The following is a 22,304-nucleotide window of genomic DNA, read 5'->3' as shown; positions in this document are numbered from 1 at the left end:
TGAATGGGTAAGAAATACATAAATATGACAATAAACATGGCACTTTGCCTTGAACAAGACCTGAGGGTTGCTTGTGGAAGGGGGCATCAGAAGAATGAGGTTTGTTGGTTATTAATGAAGCAGTGGGGAGGAGGCTTAGTTGAAACTGGGTAGAAAGTTGGAATACCTTCTGTGTGTGGGGTTTTCATTTTTATTTGTTTCAAGATACTTTCTGATTTTCCCTTTGATTTCTTCTTGTATCCATCCCTCTTTTTCCAGGATATGTGTAATTTCCAATATTTCTGAATTTGCCAATTATCCTCCCGACTTTAGCTTCATACCGTCATGGCCAGAAAAGATATGTGGTATGATTTCAACCTTGAATTTGTTTAGTCTTGTTTTGTAGCCTAATCTGGGATCTATCCTGAAGAGCGTTCTGTGTGTGCTTGAGAAAAATGTGTATTCTTCTGCCATTGGGTAGAATAGTCTGTATATGTCTATTAGGTCCATTAGGTGTATAGTGTTGCTCAAGACTATTTCCCTACTGATTTCCTTTCTGAATGTTTTATACACTGCTGAAAGTGGGGTATTATAGTCTCCTACTATTACGGTATCACTGTTTCTCTCTTCAGTTCTATTATTGTTTGCTTTATATATTTGAATGCTCTGATGTTGGGTATGTATGTAATTATTATATCTTCCTGGTAAATTGATCCTTTTGTCATTATATAATGTCCTTCTTTATCTCTTGTGACCATTTTTGACTTAAAGTATATTTTGTCTGCTATAAATATAGCCATGTCTGCTCTCTTTTGTTTACCATTTGTATGGAAGAGCTTTTTCTATCCCTTTATCTTCAGCCAATGTGTCTTTAAATCTAAAGTGAGTCTCTCTCTCTCTCTCTCTCTCAAAAAAGGGAGAGAGAGAATGCATACTCCGTGGGATGGGGGTGGGCGGAGAGAGAGAGTATAAGAGAATCCCAAGCAGGCACCACACTCTCAGTGCAGAGCCTGGTGGGGGGCTTGATCCCACAAACCATGAGATCATGACCTGAGCCAAAATCAAGAGTAGGAAGCTTAATGGACTGAGCCAACCAGGTACCCCTAAAGTGAGTCTTTTATTTAGCATATAGTTGGGTCTTATATTTTATCCATTCAGCTATTCTATATCTTTTCCGTGGGGAGTTTAATCAGTTTATGTTTAAAGTAAATATTGATAGGGAAGGAATTAAAATTGCCACTTTCTTTCTGTCTTACAGTTCTTTTGTTTCTCTTTTCCTCTCTTTCTGTCTTCCTTTGTGTTTTGTTAATTTTTGTAGTGATGTTATTTGATTCCTTTATCTTTTGTGTGGCTTCTATAGGTATTTTCTTTGTGATTACCATGAGGCTTCCATAAAACATCTTATAGTTTTAATAGTCTGTTTTAAACTAATGAAAACCTAATCTCAACCACATACAAAAACTCTACACTTTTACTTCTCCCCCTGACACACACTTTGTTATTGATGTCACAGTTTACATCTTTTTATATTGTGCCTCTATTAACATAAAAAATATAAAATTTCATAGTTAAGAGCTTGGGCTTTGGAGTAAGAAAGACTTAGTTGTGTTGGTCAGAAGTCTTTGGTTGCAAGTAACAGATGGTAATACAAGTTAGCAGATATCTGTTTCCAGATATTCAAATAATGTTATCAGCGACCTCTCCCTTTCAGCTTTTTCTTTCCTCTACTTTGGCTTCATTTGCAGGCACACTCTCTCCATTTTGCAGCTCTAGGCATATGTTGTATATACAGTTAGTGAGGCCTGAGAAAAGAGATGCTTCCTTGTTTAGAGAACTCTGACTGGCCTAACCTTAGCTGTATGCCTGTGGTAGGTAGAATTTTAAGATGGTTCTGAAAATTTCTAGCCCTTATTGTATAAAATACCCTTTTACAGTTATTCTGTAAAGCACTTGTTTAGATGTGTGTGAAAGCACTTGTTTAGATGTTGCTTTTACAGATATAACTCAGGTCCCCAAATCAGTTGATGTTAAGATAAGGGAGACCATCTAGGTGGGCCTGATCTATTCACACACACCCTTTAAATCTGGGTCTTGGGCTCAGAGATGGTGATGTCAGAGATCTGAAGTATAAGAGGTATTAAACACACCATTGCCAACTTGAAGATGAAGAAGGCCATGTGGCAAGGAATGTTCTTAGCCTCTAGAATCTAAGAGAGGCCCAAAGCTAACAGCCAGCAAGGAACAGGGACCTTGGACCTATAATGGCAAGGAGTTGAATTCTGCCAACTACAAGAATGATTCTAGAAGTGGATTTATTTCCCAGACCCTCAAGAGGAGACCTCAGCCTGGCCAACACCTTGATTTTAGCCTTGTGAACTCTGAGCAGAGAATTACTTAACCTCGCTGTGTTTCAGTTTCCTTATCTGTAAAATGTGGACATTAAAGAATATCTACCTTTTATAGTGATTGGGTTGCTTAAATGAGATAGTGCATGTAAAGTGCTCAGTGGAGTGTCTGGCATATAGTCTGACCTCAATAATGTTACCTATTATTATTGTTAATGAAACCAGTTCAGGCACACTTAGTAACATCAGTTACAATAATAAGAGTGGGAGAGAAGGGAGAATTGCCAGCTCCTCTCTAGGTCTATTCTACAGCCTAGAAGGATGGTAACACTAGGGTGTCCTGCCATTATGTTAAGGTTCATCTCTTTTTAGCTAGTATTTTGGCTGGGGTTTGGTGGTAAAGAATGAAGAATGAGCTTCAGGAGCTCACAAAAACCCCAAATAAAAAGAGTAACATGACTAGGAGTCCAGAATATAAAGGCATTCAAGAAGTTGTGGTTTCTTATAAAGAAATATTTTCTTTAGGGATTCAGTGTTGCCATGAGTCCCATAATCACTTTTGGAGGCAAAATGTTGTAGGAATTATTTGGACCAAAGAAAGAGAATGCTGTGTGGACATTCTTCATGTCTATATTTTTAATTCAAAACATCAGCATATGCTTGTTTTCTATGAAAGCCCACTGCAAAGGATCCTGGTTAGAAAAAAAAAAAAAAAGAATCCTTGTTACCACTAATTGACACGTTAGATCTCAGTAGGAACCTGCAGATGTTAACTGCTCACTGATGCACTAAAGCTTCCTAGGTTTCTCACAAAGGTTCAGAGTCCTTGTGAAATATTTTCTGGAAGTCCATGGATTAATGAAGTTGTTACTTAGAGAGGTGCTGTGAGGCCCGAGCTAATGTTGAATACAAAGTCTCCCTGGGAAGAGAACACTTGGTGGGTTTTTGAGTTGTAAGGGTAAGCGTTTGGTTGAGAAACACAGGGAATGTTCATGCAGACCCTGCAAAAGAAAGGCTTCAGATTTTGTAGAATCTGAAGCTTATAACATTTGGAGAGGTCGTCTTTCGGGGATAGATTTTAATTAATTACAGTTAAAATAATTGTGCTTTTGCAAATTTCACAAAACCATAAGACCATGTGAGATCATGTGAGAGGGCCACCCAGGGCTCTGGAAATATTGTATGCATATGTATTAAGGCTTCATGGGATTTAGGGTAAATCTACCTCAGCCTGGCAGTAAGATTATTTGGACAGCATGATCTAGAATTAGGGTCCTGCAGCCCATTCCCGCTCATATCTTTGGCTTACTGAGTGATCTCAGGTGATTCACTTGCTCACATGCAATCTTATTGTCTTGGTTTGTCCTGGAAAACAGTGATTTTTTTTTTTCTGTCAGTGTGGCTGCAGGAATAACTATTTTTAAGATATGTACTATCTTTCCTTGGCAGAAAGCTGTACCAGTACACCATATTACCACATTTTTCATCCTAAATTCATCTTTTTAGTGACCTCAGACTCAGTGGAGTGAAGTCTCAAATTTTAAGTCATCGTTTCATGTCTTTACATATCCATCAATATAAGAAAGGGAGAGAGAAAAGCCTTTGTTTTGAAAACCTGTAAATTCTCAGCAAAACCTATTTAATAAAAACTGTGCATTGTTATAGAAACTAAAGTGTTATCAGATAGCAGTTTAGTAAGAACAAAAAGTAAAAAGCAAAGTTTTACAGCAAGTATTTCTAGGGTTACTTCAATATAAATTAAATGAAATGTAGGCGTAAAAGGGTCTTGGTTAAAGTAAAGCCGAAATACGGTGAACCAGTGTAGCTTATTAGACTGAATAAGAGCTTATTTAGACCAGGTTTATTTGGACCGAATAAGAGACCTGCAGAATTCTTATGCTTTGCTCTCATACATCAAATATCCCAAATGCTACTTTTAGTTTTTTGAGGAAATATGGTTACTTTTTTAGTTTTACCTCAAAATTGCTTGTTAGATCAGTTTTGAACCTGATATGTATTCTTTTTTTTTTTTTTAATTTTTTAACGTTTATTTAGTTTTGAGACAGAGAGAGACAGAGCGTGAACGGGGGAGGGTCAGAGAGAGAGAGAGACACAGAATCTTAAACAGGCTCCAGGCTCTGAGCGGTCAGCACAGAGCCGGAAGCGGGGCTCGAACTCACGGACCGCGAGATCATGACCTGAGCCGAAGTCGGACGCTTAACCGACTGAGCCACCCAGGTGCCCTGATATGTATTCTTATTCAATTCTTATTAACTCCCTAGTGTAAATTGAGACAAAGATTCTGAACACTTGGCCCTTGTAACAACCAGATGAACACCTCTCACGCTGTTTGAGACAGAACTGTTTACTTCTTCCTCTAGGTTCCCATGACATAATCCAATATATTTGTCCTTTTACGATCAAAACCAAACAGCCATAGTTGTAGGACTTGGGTGTAAGCCCCAGAAGCACATGCTGAGACAAGACTGGAGTGCCAAGCAGGACAGGGAAGCCAACACAGGGTGTGTTGGCAGGCAGGTTCCCACATTTGGGACATGGTGTACTGCACACCTTAGAGCTGTCCCACTTGGGGACACAAAGCTGGCTGATAATCTAACCTCTTCGTGTTATTGACAGAGCTGGTCTGGAGGCGTTATCTCCCAGCACCTTCCTCCACCCGGTGCATAGGCTGAGCTCTCCCTCTGGCAGGTGGAGAGGCACAGGTGCTTGCTGTGGGAAGCAGTGGGCAAGTGTGGGAACCTTGACTGATGAAGGGGTAAGGGAGGACACTAATTGCCTCTGCCATATTATGAAGTCACAGTTTCAGTGCTGGAAGGAAATTTTGAGCTTACCCTACAGGATCCAGTTTCTTTAATTGCAAGATGAGGGTGGTAGACTAGATTCTAGTCATTTTGTCTCTAACTCTTAAATTATTTCATTGGCTATAGATCTTTCATGTATGTGTGATCCTGTACAAAATCATGTACTGATTTCGATGGGTAGAAGGATATTTGCTAGACACGTGATACAAGTACCAAGAGGCTTACAAATATTTTGGAAATGAACAAATTCAAATATTTCTGTTCTTTTTTTTTTTTTTTAATTTTTTTTTTCAACGTTTTTAATTTATTTTTGGGACAGAGAGAGACAGAGCATGAACGGGGGAGGGGCAGAGAGAGAGGGAGACACAGAATCGGAAACAGGCTCCAGGCTCCGAGCCATCAGCCCAGAGCCTGACGCGGGGCTCGAACTCACGGACCGCGAGATCGTGACCTGGCTGAAGTCGGACGCTTAACCGACTGCGCCACCCAGGCGCCCCATCAAATATTTCTGTTCTATGTTAGCATTAGCTGGGGGTTTTCTGCGCATGCCAATACGTATGATGTGACATAAGTGTGTCTGAATCAAAATACTGCTCTTTTGAGGTGGAGAAGGAAATCTATACTGAATAAAGTCAAGTAGGTAACTTAGTATTTAACTTGGACCTGGTTTTAAAAGTAGTCACAACTCAGGCAATTATTGAAGTTAAACAGAGTGAAAGGTTAGATATTTGAAAATAGCAGGGGAATGATTTTCGATATTTATCTCAGCTCTTCCTTCTTGAAAAGAACCGGGGGAATCAGCGAACAGTGTGCTTTCCCTCAGCGGCCACGTTGAACTTTAAACTTGTGTTTTGTTGTGTCTGCTATTGATCAATGGGGGCAGGAAGATTTATGGGTGCTCGGCTGGGAGCAGCACCGGCCAGAGATGCAGGCAAAAATCCCTCCGTGACTCACTGTGGGAGCTGCCCTTCCGGAGCCAGGAATATCCGTCAACAAATAGCAAGGCGGGGGGTCAGAGACGCCTCCGAGGAGCCACATCAGCTTCGGCCCATCCCACGAAGGGTGGGGATCCGGCTGCCCGGGGCCCTCTGAGGGCTGAAGATCTGTCCCCAAGTCTGTAAATAGCCCTAGCGTCCCTGCATCACAGACATCGCGGCCTTCCTTCCTTCGCCTTGCGCACTGAGGGAACAGGATAATTCTAAGCCCATCCGCCTGAAGGTGGTGGCCTCGTGCCAACTTTGGGGAACTTTCCAGTGATCTGAACTTCGAATTATCCTAATGCTACTGCACCGATGTGACTATGTTCGCTAATGTATTTTAAGTGCCTTGAAGGACTAGAGGGGAAAGGTCCTTTTCCACTGAGCAGTTACCCCCAAAATCGTAGGGATCCTTATACTTCAGTCCTTTTATGAATCATCTGGTGAATTTGTTAAAATGCAGATTTTTGCGCCCTTAACAGTTCCCATGTGGAGCCCAGAAATCTGCATTTCCTAGGTAGATTTTGTGGTGGGTGGTCTAGGACTGCACCTTGAGAAATAGCTTTGTCAGGTGGATCTGGTTCATTTTAACAAAGGAGAAGGGGAGGGAGGATGCCTGTCTCGCCTTTGAGTACAGACCCACAGCTACAAGTAAACTAATTCTTGGATGTCTTTTCGCTGATGTGGGGGAAAACACACCATCCCCCAATTCTTGTTGGAATGTATCTAGGTAAAAATTATTTATTTCACATATTGCATATATCCGGTTAAAAAAAAGCTAGGAGACTTTTCTTAAGCCTATGTACAAATCTAACCCAAGCAAGTAAAGAAAGAAAACCCCCAAATTGCTGATATAATAGATGTCTAAGGCTGTCTTATCACAAACAAGGTTTTGAGATCTAGAAAACAGCAGCATCCTAATGCTGGGAAGGATTCTGAATTTGAAGGTACCGTGAGGCTTGCTAGAGAGGAGAGGAGACCCTGAGGACAGGGTCTGTATGTATTCAACTCAGAGGGCCCAGACTGTCCATATTCCATTCTGTCCTGTCCTCTTTGCCCTGCTGCTGTCCTGTCCTTGTCTTGCAAGGAAACAGCCCTTTGTAGCACAGACAACTAGTTGGGACTCCCAGCATGGATGGGTCAGTGTTACAGTTTCTACGTTTTTCATACCTAACCCTGAACTGGTTATTATGGAAAATCAGTCAGTTGCTTGCATGGCCTATACTCATGTCCGTACAGAACCATATTGCTTCAGTCTGTTACTTCTCTAGGTTTGTCCTCATTTCAGCTGTTGTTACCAGTATCGTGTACTGTCTAAGTAAGAATCTACAGATTCTCAAATTCTTTGGAGTGACAACACTCAATATTTTGTTTTTGAACGTTCATCATGGACCCTAAGCCCCTTTCTTTAAAAATTTTTTTTAATGTTGGGGCGCCTGGGTGGCTCAGTCGGTTAAGCATCTGACTTCAGCTCAGGTCATGTTCTCACAGTTAGTGGCTTTGAGCCCCGCGTCGGGCTCTGTGCTGACAGCTCAGAGCCTGGAGCCTGTTTCAGTTCTGTGTCTCCTCTCTGTTTCTGCCCCTCCCCTGCTCATGGTCTGTCTCTGTCTCAAAAATAAATAAACATGAAAAAATTTTTTTAATGTTTATTTATTTTTGAGAGAGAGAGACAGACATAACACGAGTGAAGGAGGGGTAGAGAGAGAGGAAGACACAGAATCCAAAGCAGTCTCCAGGCTCCGTGCTGTCAGCACAGAGCCCGATGCGGGGCTCAAACCCATAAACTGTGAGATCATGACCCAAGCTGAAGTTGGACGCTCAACCAACTGAGCCACACAAGCACCCACAGCCCCTTTCAAATGTAACTAGAAAATCTGGGGAGACCCATTGGAATACTTTTGACTGGCTTGGGCTTTTAAAAAATTTCATTTTCTTTTTGGTATTTTATTTTTTATATAGGTCTATATACTGGACTTCTTTCCACCTGCTTTACATTGTGGAAGTTTATTGTAAATGGGGTTTTTCTTCCAGTTACAGTTTGTTTATTTTATTTTTAATTGAAGATTAGTGGACATACAATATTATAATAGTTCTGGGTGTACAACATAGTGATTCGACAAGTATACACATTACTAGATGCTCACTATAACTGTAATTACCATGCTACCATACAAAGTTATTAAAGTATTATTGACTATATTCCCTAAGCTGCACTTTCATCCTCAAGATTTATTTATTCAATAACTGGAAGTTTGTACCTCTTAATCCCCTTTACCAATTTCACCTATTTCCACCTTCTCTCCCCTCTGGTGGTTGAGGTTTTTGGGAATCCAAGGTTAGGATTTCTTTGTTCAATTAAAAGGCTGGTTTGATGCAAACCATTTCCTAAACTGCAAGAACATGGACAACCCTGTCTACTGGCTGGTTTTGCTGAAACCAAACCCAGTTTGTGAGAAGCTAGACTCTGTTGCCTGAGATTAAGGACTGTGTTTAGTTATCTTTATGTGTCCAGTGTCTAGCATAGTGCCGGCTCATACTCAATTCTAATTACGTCCCACTCAAATTCAGTTAATTGTTGAATGAATCAAACAAACTTTGCAAGCCCTGGTGATTACATCAAGAATATTGGAATAGTAATTTACCAGATGAGAGAGTTAGGCAAATGGGGAAAATAACTAGTATGTATCTCACTGCTCTTGATTCTTGATCACTTAGCAAGATGTGGCTAATGCTTTATAATACCTTTTCTTCTTGGGCCTACTTCTTGATCATTTTAAACCCAGTGCTCTGGAAGAACCACTACCAGTCAATCAGAATGGGGTTGGGTGTGGGGGTTAAAGAAAAGGAATATATATTTTTTTGTCAGGTCAGTACTAAGGTTTATATAAATTAATACTTTCTACTGTCATAAAGGTGAAAATTCCCTAGAGATTAACAGACTCATATTAATTTCTGATGGCTGTCTCTAGCCCTGTATCAGAATTTTGAGATTGCAGGGAAGAGTCTTAAGAATCAACTAATGAGTTTTGTCCTGGGCATATGAAAGATGAATGGTAACACTCTGCTGGCCATTTTCCATCTGTACCCAGCGATATTTTTAGCCCATAGGCTATCCTGGGCACAAGCAGGGAAATGGGAATAATGGAGCGGGGAAGAGAAGAGAGCAGCAGAGAAGAAACTGAGAGAGAGAGAGACTTTGAGGGAGAGACATGAAAGAGGGCTATGCAGTGGGCAGTGTGACAATGTGTCACCACCAGGGACTTTAGGCGCTGTGTTGTCATTTCAGTGCCATAGGCTGTCTGTCCCTACATTGAACTGTTATGGGTCTAAATTGCCATTCTGTGCAGCAACTGACACACTCAGAAGAGACTTATATTGTGAATCTAGTAGTCACAATAGCAACGGAATTGAAGAGAGAAGGAGAATGAGGGCTATGGAGTTGAGAAGAACTCAGGGGAAATAGTCTTAGAGTGCTTCAACACCCTGCACCCTCTCTGCCCTGCCACCCCCACCCCGGCATTGCTATGGGGATTAGCCAGCAGGACTGAAAAACTCTGGCTATAAGATTTCATTGTTTATTCATCATACTGTGGGAGGCTCTGTGCAAGTTATTGGGACTTATTCAGAGATGAATAAGACCTGTTGTCCACCTGCAGGGGGGGGTCCCAATCTGGTAGTAATAAAAGATCCATCAACAACAGCACCCATTAAAAATGTGAGAAGCATCATGATATATGTATGAACAAAAGCTATTAATTCTGCCTAAGGGGGTTGGGGAATTTCAGCTGTGAAAAATATTTAATAATACTGTACCTTAGGAGATATTTATTTTGATAGATTGTTAGGAAGATAAATAACTTGCTATTGAAAGAGAGATTCTAATGTAGTATAGAATTGCAAAGTAGATACAGCATACCCCACTGTATTGATGGATTTATTAGGAAGAGCCGGTGACACTTGAGCATGTCTTCCCTCTTAAAAATAATGTACGATACGTGTGCGTTAAATTTAATGAAGCAAACCAAAAGACATGGATCAATTTGCTGGTTGATAAAAGACAAAGTGCTTTTTCTACAGTAGCCAATCTAAATGTTTGCTGATTGGAGTTGAATTTCTTAATGAAAAAGCCTTATTGCTCAAGATGACCCCAGAATACTTGTGTTTAATATCAGTACTCTAGTGATTCCTAAAGGTAAGAAGTTAAAAATAATCTAATCTTATTTATGTGAGGCCATCTAATCAGTTTGGGTCTGGTAGGTGTTAGTTTTTGCAGGCCTAATTGCTCATTGGACCATCCACTGGAGTCAGAAGAAGCACAGACAAAGGGAATCTATTCTGTAAGAATGTGCTTATATTGCAGACCTATCGCCCATTGTGGATTTTCATTAAGTGGACTTTGCAGTGGGCGGTTCTGCTTTATATGTCCAGTGGTTGCTCTATTGATCTTCTCAGGGGGCTGGCAGGCATTTCACGGTTTAGGATTGCCTGAAACATTTGGCAGGAATGTTTAATTTTAGCACTGTTTTCTAGACCCATTCTATTACCTGCTATGAAGCCAGAGCATCAGTCCCCAAGGAGCTTACACTAATTAAAGGGCAAGGGTCAAGAGAACATACTTCTTGTTTCACCAAAAACCTTTTATATGAAATAATAGCCCTGAGTGCATGGATAAACAGTCCAATAAAGACTGTGGGTAATTTCAGTTTATATGGTGAGAGGCTGAAGTAGTCTTTTGGGAAGAAAAACTTGAAAATGCGATCAATGTGTAGATATCATTTGCAGTAGGTTCTTTAGACCCGGCACTAAATATTACTCAAAATAGGAAGTATCAGTTTGGTCAGAATCCATTACAGATTTAATTGGGAGTCAGATGTGTGCAAGAAATTATGGGCTGACTATAAACATTACAAAAATTTCAAAAAGTCTTCAAATCTGAGAAATTCGGACCATTCAGGGACTGACAAAAGAGATTTGAATCTATAGAGTACTTTGGAGTTAACTCAGGGTGATTTTGTTTCTTAACCCTTCTGATAAAAAAAGAAAAATTTTCTTCTGAGATTGTACTGTCAGATATGGTGAGTTTATTTCTCTTTTTATATGATTACTTTCTGTTTATTAGCCTTTATGTTTTTAAACTTGTCCCCAAATATGAGCAAATGTAGCTTATGTTTCTCTTGAGAAATGAACAGAGCAAAACAGACTCCTATTCTTTCTCCTTTTTTTCTTCCTTGAACTTCTAACAAGACAGATTAATTTTTTTTTCAGTCAAAATGAATCAACCTTTACTATAGAGTTATCATGTCAGAGATAGAAAGGTTGTCAAGGAAAGCCCTGTATGATATAGTCTGTAATAGAGTAATCCCATCTCAGACATAGTGAAATACTTTATTTTTATAATAAACTTGGAATTTGGGGCATAGGAGTTATGGTACTTATATTGCAATAATTGTCATATTGGGATAAAGTCCAATTGCTTGATCCCACTATTATAATGCATTTAGATAAATTTAGACAAAGTACTTTTATGACAAAAAAATGATCACTTTCAGTTTAACAATTATGAAGGTATTTCAAACTAGCAATCTACAGACCAAATCCAACCTATAGACTCAAAAATAGATTTATAAAAAGTTCAAAAGGCATTTTTTGGTTGTATAGGGAAAGGCAAATCTCTTTTCCACCATTGTCCCCAACTGAGAAACTAATCAGTTTCTTATGTATCCACCAGAGACAGTTTGTGTGCCTGTGTATATAAACAAATATGTGCATCCATTCCCAAATATTGAACCCTGACTTTATACCACTGTTCTATGCCACTTTTTTCTTTCTTCCTTCCTCCCTCCCTCTCTCCCTTCTTACCTTCCTTTCCTTTCTTACCATTATATCTTGGAGCTCATTCCATTTTAGTACATTATTGTTCTTTCTGATTTTATTGTATGCATTTACCAAAATTTGTTTAATAATTTCCCTGTTAATGTCCATTTTGGTTGTTTGCAAATGTTTGCTAAGTTTTGTGTGACTATAAGTACCTTTGTGTAAGTACCACATCAGAGATGCCAGTAATATATCTATCTGTAGGATATATTTCTGGAAGTGAAGTTGCTGAGTTGGAGGATAAGGACTGTTGTAATTATGCTATTGTTAAATAGTCCTCCATGGTGGTTGAATGAATGTGGCCTCCCAGCAGCAATGCATGAGAATGCCTTTTCCCTCCCCCTCTCAGCCCAGTGAGCTATCTCACTTTTTGATCTTTGCCAGTACAAGTGAAAAATATCATCTCATTGTTTTATTTAGCATTTTTTAAATGAATTTTTTTAACGTTTATTTTAGAGAGAGAGAGAGAGACAGAGACAGAGCGTGGGTGGGGGAGGGGCAGAGAGGGAGGGAGACACAGAATCTAAAGCAGGCTTCAGCTCTAAGCTGAGAGCCCGATGTGTGGCTCCAACTCACCAACTGTGAGATCATGACCTGAGCTGAAGTTGGACACTTAACCGACTAAGCCACCCAGGAGCCCTAGCACTGAGGTTTAGTAACTTCTTTTCATATGTCCAGGAGCCATTTTGACTCTCTGCTCTGCAAACTGTTCATAGCCTTTTAAACCTCAGTTGTTGGTCTTTCACATGTCAAGTTGTAGAGGCTCCTTTTAATTTAGCAATATTAGCGATTGGGATATGTGTGTAAATATGTTGTGTGTTTTTCTTTTTTACCTTTTTCCCCCTTGTGTTTTGCCTTTGCCATGTGGAAATTTGTGTTTTGCATATTTTATTTTATTTCTTAATTTTTATTTTATTTTTTATGTTATTTATTTTTAAGAGCGAGCAAGACAGAGCATGAGCAGGGGGAAGGGCAGAGAGAGAGGGAGACAATCTGAAGCAGGTTCCAGGCTCTGAGTGGTCAGCAGAGAGCCCACATGGGACTCGAACTTGCAAACCAGGCAATCATGACCTGAGCTGCAGTTGGACGCTTAACTGACTGAGCCACCCAGGTGCCCCAATTTCTCTCTTTTTTTAAATGAAATTAGTTTACTTTAGATTTTCCATTTCCTTTGTCAGTTTTGGTAAACGGCCTTTTCTAGAAAGTTATCTATTTCATACAGGCTTTTAAATTGATTTCCATAGAATTCACCACATTCTATGAAGATGAATCTTGTTACCACCTCACCCCATTCAGAATGTCTAAAATTAACTCAGGCAAGGACAGATGTTGGCAAGGATGCAGAGAAAGAGGAATCCTCTGCACTGCTGGTAGGAATGCAAACTGGTGCAGTCACTCTGGAAAACAGTATGGAGGTTCCTCAAAAAATTAAAAATAGAACTACCCTATGACCCAGCAATTGCACTACTAGGTATTTATCCAAAGGATGCAGGTATGCTGTTTTGAAGGAGCACATGCACCCAGTGTTTATAGCAGCACTATTGACAATAGTCAAAGTTAGCCAAAGTATGGAAAGAGCCCAAATGTCCATTGACAGGTGAACGGATAAAGATGTGGTACACACACACACACACACACACACACACACACACACACAATGGAGTATTACTCAGCAATCAAAAAGAATGGAATCTTGCCATTTGCAACAACATGGATGGAACTAGAGTATATTATGCTAAGTGAAATCAGTCAGTCAGAGAAAGACAAATGTCATAGAACTTCACTCATTGGTGGAATTTAAGATACAAAACAGATGGACATAAAGGAAAGGAAGCAAAAATAATATAATAAGAGGGAGGGGGACAAACCTTAAGAGACTCCTAAGGATAGAGAACAAACTGAGGGTTGCTGGAGGGGAAATGGATTAAATGGGCAAAGGGCATTAAGGAGACACTTGTAGGGATGAGCCCTGGGTGTTATATGTAGGGGATGAACCACTGGATTCTACTGAAATCATTATTGCACAATATGTTAACTAATTTGGATGTAAATTCAAACAAATAAAAAAATAAAATAAAATAAAATGAATCTCGTGATTCTTTAAATTCTTCTGTTTGCATTTCCATTTTATCATCTTTTTTGTTTATACAATTTTTCTTCTTTGTTTTGTTTCTTGATTTTACTTAATTATTCACCCTTCCTCTTCCTTCATAAAAAGAGTTTTTGTATCTATTTATAAGTTCTACTGTATGTTTCTAACTTATTAATTACTATTATATAGTCTTCATTAATTCCTTTTATATGTTTTTCTTCTGTCAATTTTGCTGATCTCTATATAACTTTTAATGTTGGATGCTTGTGCCTTTTGCCTTTATTATTATTCAAATAGGCATTTAAGGCTATCAGGTTTTCTCTCAGCACCGCTCATTCTGATATGTTGCAGCATCCTAAAACATTGTTTTCCAGAAATTTGTAATTGTGCTTTTTAGTTACTTTTTTTTTCTTTCTTTTTTTTTTTTTTAAGAGAGAGAGAGAGAGAGCACGGACAGGAGGGAGGCAGAGGGGGAGAGAGAGAATCTTAAGCAGTCTCCACACAGAGCCCGATGTGGGGCTTGATCCCACGGCCCTGGGATCATGACCTGAGTCAAAATCAAGAGTTGGACAATCAACTGACTGAGCCACCCAGGATCCCCTTTAGTTACTATTTTACTCAAGAATGGTTTAAGGGAGAGTTTTACTATTTCTAGATGGAATTGTGATTTCTACATTTCCCAACTTACAATGTTATCTTTGGGGTCTAATATGTTGTTAAATTTTTGTGAATGTTTATGTTTATGTAAAATGAAGATATAGTCTCAGTTTTCCAGGGTGCAGAACTTTATATTTATCAGTTAGATCTCTGTTGTTAATCTTTATTTTATTCTTCTATAACTCTACTTATTTTTCCTCTACACAACTTGTCAACAAAGAGAGAGGACTTCAAATCTCTCACTACTAATGTGTTTCTTGGTATTTTTCTTTGAATCTCCTATAATTTCTTCTCTATTTCTGATGCTGCTGTTATTTGGTACAGAAATATTTGTAGCAGTTGTATTTCCATTGTAGATTTTACATAGTGTCATTACAAGTAGATTTATTTGTCTTGTTTAATGCTTTTTGCTCTGGATTCCATTCTGACAGTTAAAATTCTAAGCCCTGCTCTCTTTTTATTTGCTTTTGCTTGTTAAATGCGGTCTATCTTGGGGCACCTGGGTGGCTCAGTCGGTTAAGCATCCCACTTTGGCTCAGGTCATGATATCCATATGTGAGTTCAAGCCCCACATCAGGCTCTGTGCTGACAACTTAGAGCCTGGAGCCTGCTTTGTATTCTGTGTCTCCCTCTCTTTCTGTCCCTCCCCTGCTCATGCTCTGTTTCTTTCTCTCTCAAAAATGAAATAAAAACATTTAAAAAAAAATTTTAATGCTATCTCTTTATTTTTACTTTCTGAATCACTTTAAGTTTTCATCTATATAGAATTGGGTTTTGATTTGTGACTCAGGTTTTGTCTTTCATCAGTTAGTGCAGGCCATTTAGTTTTATCGATATGACCTGTATATTTGGTCTGGGTTCTGTCAATTTAGTTCATGCTATCTTTTCTACTTTGAAGAGACTTTTACTTTGTAGCCTGTTTTCATTCAATTTGCCTCTGTGTAGTTTTTTTGATACTAAGAAGTTTGCATATTTGTTCTAGTTACCTTTTAATTATAGTTTTATATAGTATCTTTAGTTCCTCCATGTTTTTAGACTGTACTTATTAGTTTTCTACTATATACAATACTGAAATTTGTGTGTTCCCTCTTCCTTCCCCTTCTTTTCTTTTACTTTATCAACTTATTTCAATCAATACTGCTAGCTTTTTTAGTGTCTCCCTTTGAGTAGCTAAGTATGTTTAAGTTTGTATTATTTGACTCTGTTACCTTTGAGATCCTTTGATTTCCAGGTATTAAAGATGAGGCCATCAAAAAACTTACCGCCTTTTTTCACAATCCTGTCACAATTTTAAATAGTTGTATCATGTTAAAATATTCTTTCTTTGATTTATAATGAAATATATTAATTGTTCATCATCATTCTCTTGCTTACTTTCCCAAGCTGTATTTTGGTTGGATGAAACTTGTCACCTAATGGTTTTCTTAAGGAAGAATCATGGCAATATTACCTGAATTTTTACATATTTTAAGTGGTTTGACTGAAGCTTTTATAGAATATGAAAGATAGATTGACTGCATATAAATTCCACAGCTCACAATTCTTTCTTGGTAATGTTATAGGTATTGATTTGCTGGGTTTTGGCATTGGATTCTATGGATAAATCTAGATCAGTCTTATTTTTTTTCTCCCATCATATCTATTGCTTGATATTTTTGCCTGTCTGTTTCCAAAATTTTGTACTTATTTTGGAAATTCAATGACTTTTCTAGGATAGGTCTCCATTTTGATCATTCTGGATGAATTTTTCCTGGGTCAGTGTATGTCCTTTTCCTCTAAAGGAAAAACTCATGAGATTAAGCATGTTGTATTTGTTATAAAACATATTATTTAAAATGTAAACAGCATTCTACCAATGCATAATCAAAGCCTACATTTCCATTAGCACTAAAATACTCAGTCAAATTGGGGCACCTGGCTAGCTCAGTAGGTTGGACATCTGACTTTGGCTCAGGTCATGATCTCGAGGTTTGTGAGTTAAACCCTGCGTTGGGCTCTGTGCTGGCAGCTCAGGGCCTGGAGACTGCTTCAGATTCTGTGTCTCCCCCTCTCTCTGCCCCTCCCATGATCATGCTCTGTCTCTCTCTGTCTCTCAATAATAAAACGTTAAAAAATTTTGCACTTGTTAATGTCTATCTATATGAATGGTAGGTACATGTTTATAGGTCTAGTCTATCCAACAAAAGTTTGAGGGCCACCTGTGGTAATGGTAGTTGATCCACATCATTCCAGATCTTTCTGTGCTTTATTTTGTCCAATCTTCAAGACAACCCTATGTGTAAATTCTATTATTATCCCTATTTTGTAGAGGAGAGACTGAGACTTAGAAGAGACAGGTAGCTTGCCCATGTTAGTAAAAGGTAGAGCCAGGATATAAACCTAAACCAACTGACTCATAACCACTAGATCATCCAGTTGTCTAGCTATTTAGATACCTCTCTTGATGCTTAGCTATTATTCAATCTATCGTTGTATCCTTCTTATGAAAACTATGTACTTAAAGGTTTTTGAGTTTTAGATCCAATTAGTTCTCAACGAGAGGTGATTTTATTTCCAGGAGACATTTGTCTGTACGTCCTGAATGTCTGAAACTTTTTTGGCTGTTATAACTGGGGCAAGAGGTGGTGCTTTTAGGTTGAGTAGAGAGCCAGGGATGCCATTAAACATTCCACAAAGCATAGGACAGCCTTCACAACAAAAAATTATACAGCCCAAAATGTTGATAGAGCTGCTGTTGAGTAAATAGGACTTAGATGCTGGTTTTCTTGAGGGAAGTCTTTTTATATACGTGTATAACTTTGTGTAATTTAATATGCTATAACAGAGAAGATGCATAAAAATGCAACTACGATTTTTAACAAAAATAATATTTAGGTGTATTTTTTAAAGTTCTAGTACTCTTTAGAATTTTATTCCTTCAGTGCCAAAAAGGACAAGCAACCAGGCATACCTTATTCAAGATTTGACCTGGTTTTTAAAAAATTGCTTCTTTTTTCTGTCCCTGATGTAGTTTTATACCAATAAATATTTCAGGAATAGTGGTCTCATCACTGAGTTCAAGGGAGGCTGTTCATTAAGGAACTTCACCCCCATTACTGATGAAGAGCTCCAAATTAATTATTTCCTGATTGCATAGTACAGTATTTATGAAAATTAATAAGAGTTGTTCATTGTTCTTTGGAGGTGGAGAAAGAGGTTGTTAGAATAATGAAATTGGACAGTTGTCAGAGTTTCTATTTAAAAGACCATGTTATTAATTAGTCTTTCTCTCCTTTCAGGGAATGAGATCAACACTGACTGAAATTTGCTCAAGATCACTTTCCTTCAGAGAAGCTTACCTGTCGATTTCACCCCACACTTTGGAGCAACCAAGAACAATTATGCACTATAGTTATAATAAAGTCTGGTCACCTCAAAGTCAAGGCCCACTGCCAAAATGATAATTTAAGAATTTCTCTTCTTCTCTTTCTCTCTCTATCTCTCCTCTGTCTCCCCCCCCCCCCCCCCCCCCGCCCCGCCACCCCCACAAGTCACATGTATCCAAAGCAAGAACTTGTATTTATTGCCTCTGGATAGTGGTGTGGAGGTATGTCACAGTATTCTAAGCACAATATCTTTTAAAAAGTAATTTAGTGATATGTCTAACAGAGAAGTACCTAATATCTGACTTCAATATTCAAAACTGTATCTTTGCCATTCCCCTGTAGTACAATACCAGAAGCTACCAGCCAAATACTTGGGACGTTTTAAAAACATTTCAGGAAAATGATTCCTGTTATAGGCTTTCATGAGCTCACAAAATGTTTTTTTTTTTAAACTGGTGATAAATCTTTCTTATCTTAATGAGCTCTCTTAGTAATTTAAGGAAACTGATTTAGAAAGGATGAATTGTGCATTTTAGAACAAAAATATGAGCATAACTAAGGTGTTTATCAGTATGAATTCCTCGGAGAGCTGGTAAATGCTCTTCCTAACAAATTTTCCAGCTAAAGGTTCCCATTAGCAGCTGTTGGTTCGTTAATTGTCTTTCTTCAACAAGTAGTCACGGGAAGGTTTCATGGCACCAGAGTTCTTTCTGTGTGTCTCCTCCATCCAAATTCAAAGGCATCATTAGAACATCTGGAGGACAGTATGACAGATAGCACAATCCTTCTGGTTCTTGTACTTCCACGTGTCTCTTGGTGTCTTCTTAATTAGGACGCAAAGTAAAAGTGACAGAACTGTTGCTGGTGAACAGACAGCAGCTGGCACCTCCATGAGAGGGGGCAGATTTAGCAATCGGGGTTGTAGCATAATAATTCATATGCCCTGACAGACAGGAACACTTTTGAAAAGGAATGTTGCAAGGTTCTTTGCTAGTCTGATGTAATTTCCTTGCTATGTTTTGCAGGCTTGTGTGATGAGCATAAATGGGGCTACTCAGGTCCCGCCAGATCTCTAACTTCTGAAGCACTCAGAACTGAGTTCAGAGGAGTTGAGTTTCTTTAGGAGATAGTGGGGAGAATTGAGATATTTCTTTGGGAAGGATAACCTTCAGTAAAAATACTACAGTAAAAATATCTTCAAGTCAGTCTAGAAATTCTTGGTGACAGAGTTGATTGCATACATTGACTAATCAGAATTGTTAACAGGTGAAGAGTAGACTGGTAGACACGATGTTTGAGATATGGTGCCAGAATGCTGTTTGTAAATTTTAGAATAGCCGTACATGTCTGTAAATTGGAAATTGGTATCTCCCCTCTTATTTGTAAGATGGCTATAATGGATGAAGACAATGTAATTTTGTGCTATATGCATGGAACTCTAATAGACCTGAACAAAATGTGAAAAATCAGTTTTGTCGCTGGTGAAAATTCATCAAATTATATACTTTTCTGTATGTATAAGGTTAATAAAACCTTTGAAAAAATCACTTAACTGTTACATTCTCACAAAACCAACTGAAAAGAGTAACTTTTGCACCATTTTAATTGACCAAATTAAAAAAAAATTACAATTTTTTACAATTTTACAATTGAGGTGAGTTGTTTTCATACTGGATAGAATATGCTGTGGATGTCCCACTTTTTTGCCACTTGTTAGCTACATGTGAGTTTGGGCAAGACCTGCAATTTCTCTGAAGTTGATTTTCTCTATCTGTAAAGTGTGGCTAATAGCATCTGCCTTGTAGAAGTGTTATGAGGATTAGTGATCCTCAGCACCCAGCATTGCATCTAGCACATGTAAACCCACCATAATTGGAAGCTAGTAAGATGATTGTAATGATGATTGATGACAATGATAAAGTAGATTGTAGTCCTGCAGGAAATGGAAGCAAAACAAGTTTAATGTAGCATAAAAACATATTCAGGTAGTTGTTCAGAAAATATATATTGAATACTTCTCTGCTGTAAATCATGGTAGTAGTAATTTGGGGAAGTATTAAAAATATTTTAAATTAGCTCATGCTGGCTGGGTGGGGTCTCAGATTAATCTTATTATCCCAGACCTGGTGTGTGAGGTTTCTAGACTGAAGTCTAGGCATTGACAGTCTGCTCATCAGGGGAATGGCCAGGACCATTCTTTATGGACCTCAATTTCTTTAAGTACTCAAACACTAAGAGGGATTGTACTCTGTCTTGAGCCCATGGCTGAGCCTTTGCCAAAGTCTCTCCCAGGCTCTGGTTCTCAGAGCCAGAGAGAGAGACCTGGAACCATGGTTCTGCTGACCCGCAGACATCAGATACTGCCTGCTGCCTGGGCTCCTGTTGCTGATCCCCAAATTGGTAGGATTTTGGTCAATGTCAGGACTGGAAGAGGGTACACATCCTTTAGGCTCCTTAACACATTGTCCATTAGGTTGTGGGCTATTTCCCTGGGGCCATTTGTAGTCTGGTCAATTACTCCAGCCTCCATTTCTGTCCCAATTAAAATACTCTATCTTTCTTGTCTTTAAGCCCCTTGGAAAAATTTTACTCACCTTTTAAGGCCCAGAACAAATATTATCTCCTGATGAGATTCTCTCTGGACATTCTAGGCCGGGATTTTCACTTTTTTTTTTTTTAATGCCCAGAATCATCATTTCATACTTATAGACTTCATTATATACTATGATTTATGGTTGCCTATGTAAAGATGGTGAGTTTCTGGAAGGCAGGAAATGTCTAACATATTCTGGCATCTACCAAGATTAGAACACATTTCACTCATTAGTAAATGCTTGTTAAATGGCACTGATTTTTAGGATCTTATCATTTGACCTCAAAAGTTACATATATATAATTATTTTAGTCAATCCTAGGAAAATAGAATATAAGTTGCTTACATTCACTTTTGGAATGTAGGGAGCCAGAGGGAGGAGAGAAGGACGTGGGGAACTTACAGCTGAATGTGGATATGTATAGTGTTCTGGGAATTTAATGAAGCTATAAAGCATCTCAGTTCTCTCTGCTCAGCTCCCTACTGAAACTTCTGCTTCTCTTGAAAGCTGTTGTCTGGATCTTGTCTTTCCCTCTGTATCGTGTTGGGGGGAGGTGATTAAGTGTTATAAAATCAAATTAAGTTTTGAAGTTCTATCTTTGTATTGTGTCAGGTTTAGGATAAGGGGGGAAATGCTTTCTTTACTGATTTGTAGGAGGACATTACAAACTTCTTGGCTTCTTTCTATGCCAGACCCATGCCTCTCTTGGGTCCAACCAGTGTTTATACCCTAATTTCTCTTACTCTCTTTCATTTAAAGTTACTCCAATGACATCTCCATGATAGCCATATTTTCATAATTCCACCTCCAGTGTTATGTGATAGGAGACTGGCCAGTTACATGCATGAAAGGAATTGCCTATAGAAAGAGACTGAATTTGGAGTCAACAGACTAGAAATCTAGTGTCCTGGTCCTTCACTAGTTGGACTGAGGCAAGTCCCTTAACCTTGAGAAGAATCAATTTCCTCTCTGTAATGGGAACAATCAAATCTATCTCATGGTGTCTAGGGCTGAGACAGGGTACTGCCAGTCCAATGGCTAGAACACAGTAGCCATTCAAGAAGTAGCAGTTGTGATTACTGTTGTTGTTATTGTTCTTATTGTAACTTTGGTTCTTTACTAATGTGCAGAGTTTCAACCTGGGTGTTTTCTTTCCTAAATTTTATTTGACCTCTTACTCTCTCTCCATTACCATATCTCTAGTTGCCCACAAAACATGGATGTTCTACTTATCCTAAAATCTCACATTGACATGAGATTTTCTGCCCCCCTCAGTCACCTCAGCTTACTTTTCTCATTGCCTTCAAGAGCTCCCACATTCTTCTAGTACCCACCCTTCAAAAGACATGGAGCCAGATCTCCTTCATCTTTCTCCCACCATGCAACTCTGAACAATTCTTTCTTAGATTTGTCCCTTTCTACTATTACCCTCAAGTCCTAGCAATTGTTATTTTAGGTTTTTAAATCATTTCAACAGCATAAAATACTAGGCTTTCTGTCTTCAATCTTCTCTTCTAATTCATCCCATACACTGTTGCTCAGATCTTTCTCCTTGAAGACTGATTTCATCACGTCACCAGGTAACTCAAGAAGCTTCAA

General features: G+C 38.7%; 1 protein-coding gene across 2 annotated transcripts in view; it reads left to right on the top strand.

Moving 5' to 3' along the window:
* Positions 1–18,186, top strand: part of UBE3D (ubiquitin protein ligase E3D) — a 239,155-nt gene extending 220,969 nt beyond the window's left edge. The window contains exon 10 of one of the 2 annotated variants that reach the window (XM_049653938.1): positions 18,025–18,186. In XM_049653938.1, coding sequence (XP_049509895.1) covers positions 18,025–18,186 — 162 coding nt within the window. The remainder of the gene's footprint in view (positions 1–18,024) is intronic. The other variant, XM_049653940.1, reaches the window with a different exon arrangement.
* Positions 18,187–22,304: the final 4,118 nt, after the last annotated feature.

The sequence above is a fragment of the Panthera uncia genome (assembly GCF_023721935.1).
Source record: "Panthera uncia isolate 11264 chromosome B2 unlocalized genomic scaffold, Puncia_PCG_1.0 HiC_scaffold_24, whole genome shotgun sequence".
NCBI lineage: Eukaryota > Metazoa > Chordata > Mammalia > Carnivora > Felidae > Panthera > Panthera uncia.
Note: the sequence above shows the minus strand (reverse complement) of the source record. Positions and strands in the feature narration are given on the sequence as shown.